The sequence below is a fragment of the Pipistrellus kuhlii genome, unplaced genomic scaffold (genome assembly GCF_014108245.1).
Source record: "Pipistrellus kuhlii isolate mPipKuh1 unplaced genomic scaffold, mPipKuh1.p scaffold_m20_p_12, whole genome shotgun sequence".
NCBI lineage: Eukaryota > Metazoa > Chordata > Mammalia > Chiroptera > Vespertilionidae > Pipistrellus > Pipistrellus kuhlii.
The window spans coordinates 27,346,611-27,358,931 of record NW_023425427.1 but is presented as its reverse complement, the minus strand read 5'-3'; the positions used below and the strand labels follow the sequence as shown (position 1 = coordinate 27,358,931).

Below are 12,321 nucleotides of genomic sequence, written 5' to 3'. Positions count from 1 at the left end.
TTAACAGAAAAAGGACTCTGCAGAGCGCTACCATAAATCCAAAACTAACTCTCTGAGGAGGCCCGCAGGCTTTGCCAGAGAGGGAAGCAACTGTGGGACCTGGAGAGTCCCCTGCCTCTCGCCTCTGAAGGGCCGGCCAGCGTCCTCTCCCTCCTCCTGGGAAAGTAAGTGAATGTCACCTGCATGCACATCGGCCCGCCTCGCTCTGCGGGTCCTTCTCATCCTCTGCCCAGTTAGGACGGTCTCTGATGTCCATGTCCAGCCTTGGCCGCCTCCAGCTCCGGCGTCCTGAACCCCCGCCCCTCGCCGCCCTGCGGGTCCCCTCCCCCGCGGTCCCCGCCCCTCCGAGCGCTCCCGGCCGCTGATTGGCCACGGCGCTGACAGGAGGCGGGGCCTGGGAGTCCCGGCCAAACCCGCCCCCGCGTATAAGCCCCTTCTGGGCTCCCTCTTTCCATCTCCCTCCACTCTCTCTCTTTCTCTCTCGCTCCCTTCCTCCCTCCCTCGAACCGAACAGTGAACATTCACATCGTGGATCCGCTAACAGGCACAGATGTCATGTGAAAACGCACATGCTCTGCTATCCACACCTCCTTTCTTTTCTATTTCCTCTTTTTTTTATCTCTCTCTCTCTCCCCTTTGATTCTTCTCTCCCTGGTCTTTGTAACTAACAAAACCACCACCAACTCCTCCTCCTGCCGCTGCCCTTTCCTCCACCTCCTCCTCCTCCTCCTCCTCTTCAGTCTAAGTGATCACAAAAGAAATCTTCTGAGCCGGAGGCGGTGGCATTTTTTTTTTTTTTTAAAGCAAGCACATTGGAGAGAAAGGGAAAAAAAAGAAAAAAACAAAACAAAAGCAAAACAAAACCCAGGCACCAGCCAGGCAGCACATTTATTTTTTTCCACCCTTCCTGAAAACAAACAAACAACCAAACAACCACCCAAACAGTCATCAGCACCATCATCAAAACTGTTAACCCAGCAGCGGCGGCGGCGGCGGCGGCAGCCAACGTCACCCTCCGGCCACAGCGCCCGCCTCAATGGTTTTCTCCGCGGAGCAGCTCTTCGCCAACCACCTTCTTCTTCCCTCGTGCTGAGCAGGATTTGGGGGCTCTCCGGGGTGCGGGCTGGGAGCAGCTTCATGCCTACGCGGAGCGGGAGAGCAGCGGCCACACCATGCGAGGTAAGCGCGCGAGCCCGCGGCCGCCGAGGCTCCTCTGGGCACCGGGGCCGCACGGGTCCCGCCACCGCTCCAGCCGGACGGGGCGCCGGGCTAGGGGCGTGCACCCAGCCAGCCGAAGGGTCCGAGGGTGGCAGGACGGAGTGCGGACTGGGTGCTCTCAGGAGGGCTACGGATGGCCCGGGCGCGGAAAGTTGTGGGGAGGACGGTGGTGGTTGTTGCCTCTTGGGAGTTCTGGAGGGGCGCGGGAGGGCGCTTTTTTGGAGAGGGGAGCGGAGCGACTCGAGATGCTTCTTCCCAGCCCTGGAGTTGCTCTGGACGCGTTTGCAGGTAGCTCTCCGGGACGGAAGCGGGCGCGGGATGGAGAAAGAGCCGGGAGCGGGTAGGTGCTCCCCCGGAGCGGCTGGAAGCGTCCGGCGCGCGCGGCGGTCACGGGCCAGGGTGGGTGGGACGCGCGGGGCGCACCCGCGGCTGGCGGGGTGGGAGAGCGCGAACACACACCCCCTTTAGGTGACAGAACACCCCAGCGACCCGGGCGGCCGAGGCGTCCCTTCCTGGGGGTGGTAGGAAGAGAGGGGCAGGGATACGGGTTCGGGGATGGTCCCCAGCGCGCGTCTGCTGCGCCCAGGCCGGGTCCGCGTGCTCGAGCTCGCGCAGACCAGGGACGAGCGCCACCCCGACAAAAAGTTCTGCGGAGAAAGTTCCAGAGGACAGGAGAGCCCGCGTCACCCGCGGTGGGAAGGGCTCTTTGTCAGAGGCCCGCTGGCTGTGGGAGCTGGAGCTGCGGCAGTGCTGGGGCCAAGACCCCCGGCCGCGCCCCGGGCTGCGGATCCCCGGGACGAGCGGGCGGCGCGCTGGGCACGGAGACCAGACGCCCGGTGCTCCGGCTGCACTTGGGGCTGCTCCCCTGGCCGGCTTTCGGGGGCCCCTGTGTTCCTCTCCTCCCCTGCGGTGACGGACCTGCAGGTTTTCTGCGCGATGTGTCCGGACCCACTCGCTTCCACTTTCCACTTGGCCACAACTTCGCTCTTTCCTCGGAGGGAGAGCAGGACGGGTGCCCGCGTGCTGCGGGCATCTGTGCGGCTCCGGCTGGGCCCTAGGAATTGGGGCATGCAAGCCCCAAGCCCCCCAGTTTTTCTCTCTGGCCACTCTTTGGAAAGGAGAGGGGTCATCTCTTCTCCCCCGCACATGTCCCTCCTGGTTCTGGCTACAGAAAGTTGGAAATGGCCAACTCTCTTGGGATGGGATGGGACCTTCCTACTTCCCTGACCCCTTGGCAGGTGGGGGAGGCAGGAAGACCTTGGGAGAGGTCGTCTGTAAACACTCATAGCTTCCCACTGGGCTGTGTTCGCCTGCCACCCATTACCCCAACACCTCTCTGGAAGAGCATTGAGGGGCTGTGTGCACCCCTCTCTCCCATCCCCACCCCGAATGGGGTGAGCCCAGGCCTGGACGCTCAGGACAGGAGAGTGGGCTAGACCACTGTGGCAAGCAAGGAAAAGAGGAGGAGGAACGGAGAGGGTGCATAGGGAGGTGAGGGCGAGGAAGGTGGCTGGAGATAAAAAACAGGGGTGTCCTAGCAGGAGGGTCTTGACTGATTCCCCCACCGGGAGTGGGGGGGCCCTGAGTGCGAGCTGGTTCCAGTTTAGTGCCCCAGTTGGGGGCTTGAACACATGTTCCACTGTCCAAACTCTTTCAGAAAACGCGTCTTTTTTCTTTTTTCTTTTTCTGTCCCATCTTATCCCCATCTCCTCCCCTTTAGTTTTCTCTGCTACTTCGCCCCTCTGTTCCCCTCCCCTTCCAACACTCCTCCTTCCCGGGGCTGGGTTCTGATGTTCCGGTGGAAGGTCCAAAACCACCCGCCACCTCGGTTCAGACTGGGTCCTAGTACCTGGGGCAGACAAGCCACTCACTGTCCCCTTAAGCTGCAGAAAACAGGAGTGTGGGATTGGCGGGCGTGGATGGAGCTGGATCGTGCTGCTCCTGAAGGAGCACTGGGCCAGCGAGGAGGATCTGGGTCCAATCCGGCTTCCCTTTGGGGACCAAGCAGCCTGAAGGGTGGGAAGCTGGGCGCCAGCCTCGTGCTCCCCAGGAGGACCCAGTCTCAGCCCCACCCGAGTTCTAGAGGGCGCCACCCGGGCCAGGCGCCCAGGAGCGTTGTCAGGTTCTAACTTAAGGCGGCTCTCCAGGGGCTTGGTGGCGAGCGATGGCGATAGAAACAGGCTTAAAAGGTGGCGGCGGGATCTTTCTCTCGCTCTCCTGGTCTCTCCTTCTTTGACCCCTTTCCATCTCTCCTCTGCCATCGCTGTGTGTTTCCTGCAGACCTTGCCCTCCTGCGCCATCGGGGCTGTTCTTTAAGGATGGGTTGAGAAAAGGGTCCAGACTACTCAGATGTCTTGTGGGAATCAGGGGTTGAACTTGAGTGTGAACTTGAGAAGTGAGAGCGGAAACGAGCCTGCATTCTCTTGTGCCCGGGCTGCTCCGCGGCCTGTTTTGGGGGTAGAAGGGCGGTTTTGAGTTCAGCTTGTCAGTGTGCCCACTCTGTTCCCCCAATACTCAACACTGCACACACTCTCCCCATCCCAGGACATCCCCAGCCCGGTCAGAGTCCCCGCCTGGGCTCCACCGCCTGCAACTGGCGACTATTCGGAGTCAGGCAGGGAGCCGCAGACTTGGTCCTGGACTGAAGTGTTGCCTGCCCTCAAGACTAACTCAGCAACCTCCCCACTTTCCCCCCCCCCCCCCCCCCCCCCCCCCCCCCCCCGGCTCCACCCTTCCCCCCTCCACCTCCAAGTGTGCGATATTTAAGAGACTTTATCCGGAGGAACGCGCTAGGGTAAGAAAGGGGTTAGGGAGCGCTGATCTTTGAGGTCATTGTCCTGCTCCACAGTGGAACTGAGTCCCAGCCTCCGGTGCTCTGACTCACTCAGGGCCTGGGGTGGAGGAGGTTGTATTTGGTGGCGCACAAAGCATTTCCCCCTTTGTCTGCTAGAGGGTACCGCATCAGTTCCATACACGCTGCTGCTTCTTAGTAGATTGCATTTTCAGGAACTTCCGAAGGCGGGAGGGGGGACTTGTAATTGGGTCCATCCATAGGTGAGAAAGGTGTAAGCCAAGGCGTGGGTTGCAAGACTCCTTCCTGAGAGTCCCGTCAGCTGTTTATGCTACAGGGGGGCCAAGATGGTAGGCTTTTCCAGCCCTGCCTGGGCAGAAAAGCCTGCTTCCAAACACAAGGGCACAGATGTCCTGGCAATCAATAGGTGATTGTGCCTCCCAGGATTAGAAATCTGGTTTTATGCTTGCTGTAAACAGGGATGGGGCTTGGTTTTTCTAAAGCCCAGATTTCATCTGTTCTATTTAGGTAGTTAGTTTTTATTCATGGCTAACTTTAGGGGAAGGGGGGAAGGACCCTTGCTTTCGGAGGTATGGCAGCCCTTCTGAAACCTGGAGCTCAGAATGTCCTGCTGGCCAGGCCTTTAGATCCTCTGACAAGTTCTTAGCTTCCTCCACCTATTCCAGTCAAATGTCTAACAAACATTCCACCCTCCCACAGCTAAAAAACATTATTGGGAGGACATCTCTGTCAGTAGACCATTCATAATAGCTCATTAAGTAATTATCAGTAAGCTGTCTTTATTCCAAGAAAGATAAACATTCAGACAGTTTAAAGAAAAGTCCTAAGGCTATATTTCAAGTGTTGTTGAAAAATAAGGAGCCTCAAACATCCCCGGTGAGTAATAAGCACATATTGTGACACATAAGAACCTGACATCTTAGGTTTCTGGAACACTTATAACACCCACCGAGCCTTTTTACACTTCTGTATATTCAGAAAATCAGAAATTGGGAAACCAAGATGGAATATAAAGGAAGAAATTTTGAGAAGCAGGCCTCATAAACATGAAGAATAAAGATTAAACTCCTTTGTTAGCATTCATTTAAAACTTAGTAGTGGATTTTTTCCGTCAACAACAGGATAGGTTTTGATCATTAGAACTCCCTTAAAAGATGATTTCTTGCATCATTATTAAAGTGGTTTATGTGAGGTTTTACTTTAACTTAAATAACACTTATTTTATACTCAATCAAATAATGAGTGTTAATATTTATTTTAGTAACAATTTGTCAAATACCAAACCATTAACAGCCTTAAAAGTCCTCATCCAGGTGTGTGTTTGCCTTTATTGTATTTTAAATGTGTTTCAGAGTCATGAGATCAAATTTTATAGCACTACGTAGATGTGAAGTTTTAGGGTCTGTCTTCATGAAAATGATATCCAAAAAGTGTAATAATACTACTTTTTTCTAAAAGTAGCATATGCAGAATTATTCCATAAGTGTTTCTAAGCGATTCAATATAAGAAATTTTTCCAGATAAAAATACAAGTAAAACTTTTTTCAGCTATTAGTTCACATTTTATAAACTTGTATCCACCTTTTAGAAATATCATGTGGCCTGTGTCATTTTTATACTTTTGCTACATTAGCCCTAAAAATGAAAGTGTGACTCGCGACAGATTAACTAGATTTTTTTTTCACTGCAATAATGATATACGTCTAATTTAAAGTACATTGCATAGCATTCAACTAATACGGAGGTAAAAATTATTCTAATAAATTATTAAGTTTAAAAATTCTATATGTGTGGGTCTACTGGTACTCTGCAAATTTAATAAACTGAGGTTTAAAATTGTGAACAATAGCATCAATGCCACTGTACATTGGTGAAATCCAAGCCTTACAGATAACTATACGAGGAGACAGGAGAATTAATGCCAAAGTTAAGACCATCAAATTCTAGACAGATTGAAACAAATAAAAAGTTATGAGTGCATACGTTATTAGTGATAAAGTTATTCGTGATTGAGGTGACTTAAAATATACTTTATATCTTTCTAATATTATGAAGAAAATTTATTGATTAAATAATTTCTGTATCCTATACAAACAAACAAAACATGGACTCTAAATTACATTGCTATTAATGTAACTGATATTAACAAATCATTTTATTAATATGTTAAAAATATACAGAAAAGGAAGTATTAGTAATCGACATTGGGCTTAATAATTAATGTTTTTTTTTATTCTACATGTAGTTTTACTATCTCATTCATTATTATCTAAAGGATAAAGTAAACATGAAATAAGCCTTTTTGTAATGTAATGAATGGTGACTGTTGGTAAAATGAGCACTTTACACATAAAGTATTATTCTTATAATTTTGTAATCATCTTCCAATTACGACTCCTTGCAAATATTTGTCTTACTTTGAATAAAATCTCTGACTTAACAGAATCTCCAGCAGATAATGGTATGTTTTGGAGGCGTCTGTTGATATACACTGATACACAATATGTAGATATATGTGCTTATAACCACCCACTCAGGAAAGAAGAATGAATATTTGAAAGAGGAAATCATTCTTATCTTTGCTTTCACAATCCAGACTTCCAAATTCAAACATATTTAGAGAAACACAAGCAACTTTCCAGAACATTCAAAAAGAAGGAATGTATACATGTGATACTTGAGTAGCATAAAAAAAAGAAACTGTTAATAGCATCTATTTATAAATAATCTACACAAAATTCCATTATACTACCTAATGATAATTAGAAGGAAAAAGAAATCAGAGTTCAGGTCTGCCAAATAAATGAAATAGTCCCTCCCAAATTAAGCAACAAATTCATACATAACAAGGCTTATGCCATGATTTTGAAGGATGTCTCCTTTGTAGCACAAGACAAAGGGAGCATAGAGGAATAAATATTGATTGAACTAATCATCTGATGAATAGAAATGAGATTTACCAGTGCACCAATATAATGGGCTATGTTAACTAGTTCTTTCATAGCGCATATGCTGCCCTTTCAACCCCTGACCCCATCCATTCACTTCTTAATGAGGGAAACCACAGGTGTTATAACGGCATTTATAGTGAATTAAGCTAGATATAATAACAATGTGGTTAACTAATGGCATGGGGGGTAGAGTCTTATGAAAGAAAATATTGTAATAAGTGTCACAAAATGATTATGCATTGCAGTCCACTTAGAATTTTGGCTTGCTCAGTTTATCTTTGAAAATAGAGCGAAGAGGCCATCAATAAATTTTAAAATCCTAGATTTGTTGACTCCATAATAAGTACAAGTTTATTAGCACTTATATAAGGAGTTAAAATGCTATTCAACATATATCTTACCTACATTGTCTAATACCTTGCATGTAAGCATCCAGAACATTTAAAAATAACACAGAAGGTATAATATTTTTATACTTAATATAACATGCCATTTTTCTTCACTAGTTGTTATTTATAAATATTGAAAATGAAATATAACTTTATAATAATTGCATGATAAATTCTGTTTTAAAATTAAATTGGGATATTCTTGGCTTAAGCATGTGCCACCAAATGAATGTGTCCCCTTTTGCAACAACATGAGGGGAAATAGTTGTTTATAACACGCTTTTATAAAGGAGCAAAAGTAATTTGCTTTGACTTAAATGTGTTCACCTCTGCTTAGTGAATATTTTATTAACTGGTTGGGTATGCTGACTTTGTAAATTACTTTACTAGACAAGGTTTTAGCTGATGACATTTTTTGTATGATTAGTTATCATAGCATGTAGTCCAGGGAAATATTTTTCTAATCACAGAAATCACAGATATAAGCAAAGAAAAAGCAAATTGATCTGGTTGTTTACCAAATTATATTTTTTGGTACTAGCCCACAATATTTTGTACTCATGTAAATCCAATATCTTGACATTGTGGCACATAGAAAAGATTTGGGATGCTTAAAGGAAGATGCTAGATAGGTTTTATCTAATAACAAAGCTTTTTTTCAATGCATATTACGACAAGTCAATTTTAAATCATATTTTTAAAATGTGTTAAGCATTCTCCTTTTTACATGAATTTCATTACAATTATATTGTTATCATGTAACAGCAGCAGTTACACACCATTTTAATTTCAGATTAGAAGTGCAAAGGGTTCTCTCTGATTTGGACACAAAATTATCTTTAAAAAAGAAACATCAAAAGCTTTTTATAAAAGGCCTTGGCATTTATAACCATTACTTGGCATGAAATAAATGAGTATTAGTGTTGCAAAAGCATTTGCAGAATATTGTTCTATTTTAGTTTTCTGACTAGTCTATAAGAAATATTTTAATTACAAATTTTTCTTATTATTATTTGGAACCAAGTTTGATTCTCCCTTGTTCAGTAAACTTCGTCAAATTCATCGATCAACTTACTTCTAGGAGCCCAAATTAAAATATACTCTTGAATATGTGAGAATAAGATCATCTTCTCAATGTTCTCCTTTCAGTTTTTACTTAAAAAGAAATAAACTCAAAGATTTCATCTTTTACATTATAAAAGATTTCATCTTTTACAAATAGAAATGCATGTGACTCATATTTATTCATAATATATTTATCTGTCTACTCAAAGCTAGGCACAGAACTGGGCTCAAGTTGCTAAAGTATAGTCAACTGGTGAGGCTCTGACAGCTATAATCAAAGCAAGAGCAGAACAAAATACAGTGGGACATTTTTATCAGAAGGTCAGAACAGCTTTCACAGGAGACGGGCCTCTAAGGATGAGCAGTCCAACTTTTGATTAAATTGTTCATCATAAAAGAGGCTGTTTAAATTATAGTTTGTTGTATTCCTCAGTTGCCTTTCATAGTTGATATTATGTGAAAGTTTATTGGCATAGAACCATTCCAAAAAGAGCATATTCTGACGTAGTGAAAGTACTGGTATTGTTCTCAAATGAAACTTTTACTAGCAAAATAATTTTAAAGCCACAATTTTAAAAAATCTCTAAGGTAGATCTTAAATTCCAAAAAAAAAAAAAAAAAAAAAAAAAAAAAAAAAAAAAAAGTCCCAAAGGAGACAAATATTGGTGTAAGTAAGAGAGTAACTTGTGAAAAACTTTAAAAGTATCACCAGCACACACATACAAAAAAGGGAAAAAATACTTTGTAAAAAATGGCTTATATATATTGAGTTTCATGCTCTTTAACATTTAAGATATTGCCTAAAAATAGCGATATCTGCTCCAGAGAGTATCTTAGATTACTAGATATCAGGAAGAATAAAATTCGTGGGAGTAACGGTGCGTTGGCAGTGTCTGAGGGCCACAAACTCTTCCATTCCAAGAACTTGGATAAAGATTGAACTATGAATATTAAACTGTAAAACCAACACATAATGGCCTTACAGACTTTTGAGCTATTCTCTCTCTTAAGCGTCTTTAAGGAAGGAAAATCCTGGACTCCTAGACAGTAACCAAAATGTGAGTGTGAAAAGCAACTATTGGCCGTGTTCATCCCAGCATTATCTATGGGTAAAATCACTGACCGGCCGAAAAAATAACCACTACAATTCATAATTAGGCTCTTCATTTTGAAGTGATAATTTGGCATTCTAGTTTTGAATGTTAGTTCTTGCGAGTTTAGTTAACCTGAATCCTCAGACTGAGGTCTCATCCACTCTGAAACACTGGCAAGATCAAGTTTCTGAACCTACAAAGCTGAAAGCCAGATCTTGGGCTGGGGAGAAGTCGCAAAAGTAAATGTCACTATTTGAGACATCCAGGCAGCCAAATGTCACTCTTAGTCATAACCCTCTGCGTTAGCACGAGCCTCATCTTCAAATTTCTACATGGTGAGTCACAGAGCCATGTATTTTCAGTCTTGAAAAATAGATTTTTTTTAATGCTGATTATTAATTAGAATTTATTAGGCCGAGGAAGGCTTCTCTTCTGTTGTAACACATCCTGATACTAAAATGTCTATTGTGCTTGATCTGTTTACTTCTGGAACCTGGAAGAATTTAAAAAGTGGCTGAATGACCCCATTTCGTGGGGCTTTTTTTTTTTTTTTTTTTTTTTTTTAATTTAAAGTGAGAGGTTAAAAGAGAGGGTACTAACTTTGAAAAGCTTTGATTGAACAGTTATTTAATATGGCAACTGGTTTTCTGGATGCCTCTTCCTTCTGTGCTCATGTTATATGAACGGGCACATACACCACTTCACGTTATGCCTGGGCCAGTATGCTCCTCTGGGTGGTAAATGGAGACTGAACTTTTGGAGAAAAGTGGTTTTATTTAATGTGCTATGTATAATATACACCTAGATTTTTACTCTAGTTTTTATGAAAATCGGCCTCCTACTTGGTAAACATTAAATCACTATCTTGATCTTTCCATTACAAATGCTTTTCAAAGACAGTCTTGTTAATTAGGGTCAGAATGTGTTGTTGCTTGTAATTCTGAGAATATACAATTCCGACAGTAGTGGTATTTTTATTTGCCTGAATAATGGAATAAAAATAATTAAAACTAATTATTTACCAAACTACATTTAAGAGATGTTTAATTTCACCTGTCCAAGGCATGGTTCTCAAAAGTGTTTCATGTACATTCTATCTGACTGGAATGAAAATCCATAGTCTAAGTTTCTCAAGTAAAACTTTCATGTTATAGCTTGAGACAGAATGAACATGCAAGTCATATTTTATCATCCAGCAGCTGCTAGCTTCTAGATTCCAGAATCAAACAATAACATCTAAGTTTAAAGAACTTAGACGTGTTGAGTTTCTAATGGGTAATTGGCTGTGGTTATCATTGTCAGGTCAAATAATAAAATCACTATATAGAACATTTTCTATTAACTTGTACATAAGTTGTGCCTGGCACATAGTAAAGGAATTAAACACTTTTCTTTTTAAAAAAGAAACCTTGTCCAAATTTCCACAGTTTTTAAATATGAGCAAATGCCACACAGTCTGGTTGAATATAGTAACATTTGTTCAGAAAAACACATCACATCATTAAGGTGCAGTGTTGTATGGCAATAATTTGTTTTTGTTTTTGTTTGTTACAGAAACAAAATATTTCAGATAAATTTATGTAGGGAATTTTGTTTGCACTACAATTAAATTTAAAACAGACCAATATTTTGGGTGGTATTGTTTCCCCCCCACCTTTAAATACTGGCTACCACTTAAAAGGCTTAATTCTAAGCACTTTTACCCTTGGAAATATATTTTCATTCTTGTGATTTAAAAAAAATTAAGTACAAAAGAACAGGGCTTTGGGCATACCTTTCCAAGAGAAGCTCAGAAATATCAATAGTATGCTATAAGGTAGCATTAATACCTTCCAGTTGTGTTTTTGTTTTATTTTGTTTACTAATATTACTAAAGGTTAATCTGATTGCCACCCCTGTCACAATAAATTGAAGTTTATTTTATTGGTTTTAGAAAGTGTTTTTTGGTAATGAAATAAGTTTCTGAATTTCTTTCCACCGAAATTTCATTTATGATCTTGGAAAGGTTTTCTAACATGGTTGACATGAGTACTGATTTAGAGTCAAAGATAAACACTCTTTTTATCATTTTACATGGCAGAGTTGCAGGTGACAAACATCCTCTCCTCCCCCCATAGTGGAGCAGGTTTAAATGTGACTCGACAGATCTTGATTACTGAGGACTTACTATGTATAAGATGTGATGCCTTCTAAGACAATGGTCTCCAGCACAACAAAAGTGGTTTCTTGTAAAATTCTAAGGAGTTTCTTAGATAATTTTTGTTTCACTTGAATTTCTTAAGTGTCCGGTGTTGTTAATCTCCTTTTTCCTAAATGGGAAAAAATAGGTGAATGACTTGTCTGAATTATTTGTTAAAAGAAATGGAGACCAGAATTTGACTTCAATCAGGGGCTTCTGACGCTGAGTCCAGTTCTATTTTCATTACTCTCTGTTTTCTCCCTTAGGCTGTACTATTTTTTTGTCACCCCTCCACCCACAGCAGATATCACTAATCAATCATGACATTAATACTTGCTAAGTCCAGATGCAGCCTCCATGATCATTTGGCCAGCATTGGCCCTCAGGTAAAACTTTTTACCAAAACTCTCAAGAGTATTTTGACCATCTGTAGAATAAGTAATTTTACAGTAAAGCCATTTGCATTCAATTGCGTGATCCCCTTAAGCAAACCATAGTTCTCTATTGTTTTTACTCCTAAAACAATAGACATTTACCAATTCCAGAAAAAAATTAAAAATAAATATTGTAGAAAAATTGATAGATTCTGAATAGAAACTGGCCAGTAAAAATA

General features: G+C 42.7%; 1 protein-coding gene across 1 annotated transcript in view; it reads left to right on the top strand.

Annotated features, from left to right (window-relative positions):
• Positions 1-478: 478 nt before the first annotated feature.
• Positions 479-12,321, top strand: part of RORB (RAR related orphan receptor B) — a 167,715-nt gene continuing 155,872 nt past the window's right edge. The window contains exon 1 of the mRNA XM_036433791.2: positions 479-1,179. Within this exon, the coding sequence (XP_036289684.1) occupies positions 1,173-1,179 (7 nt within the window). The 5' untranslated portion in view covers positions 479-1,172. The remainder of the gene's footprint in view (positions 1,180-12,321) is intronic.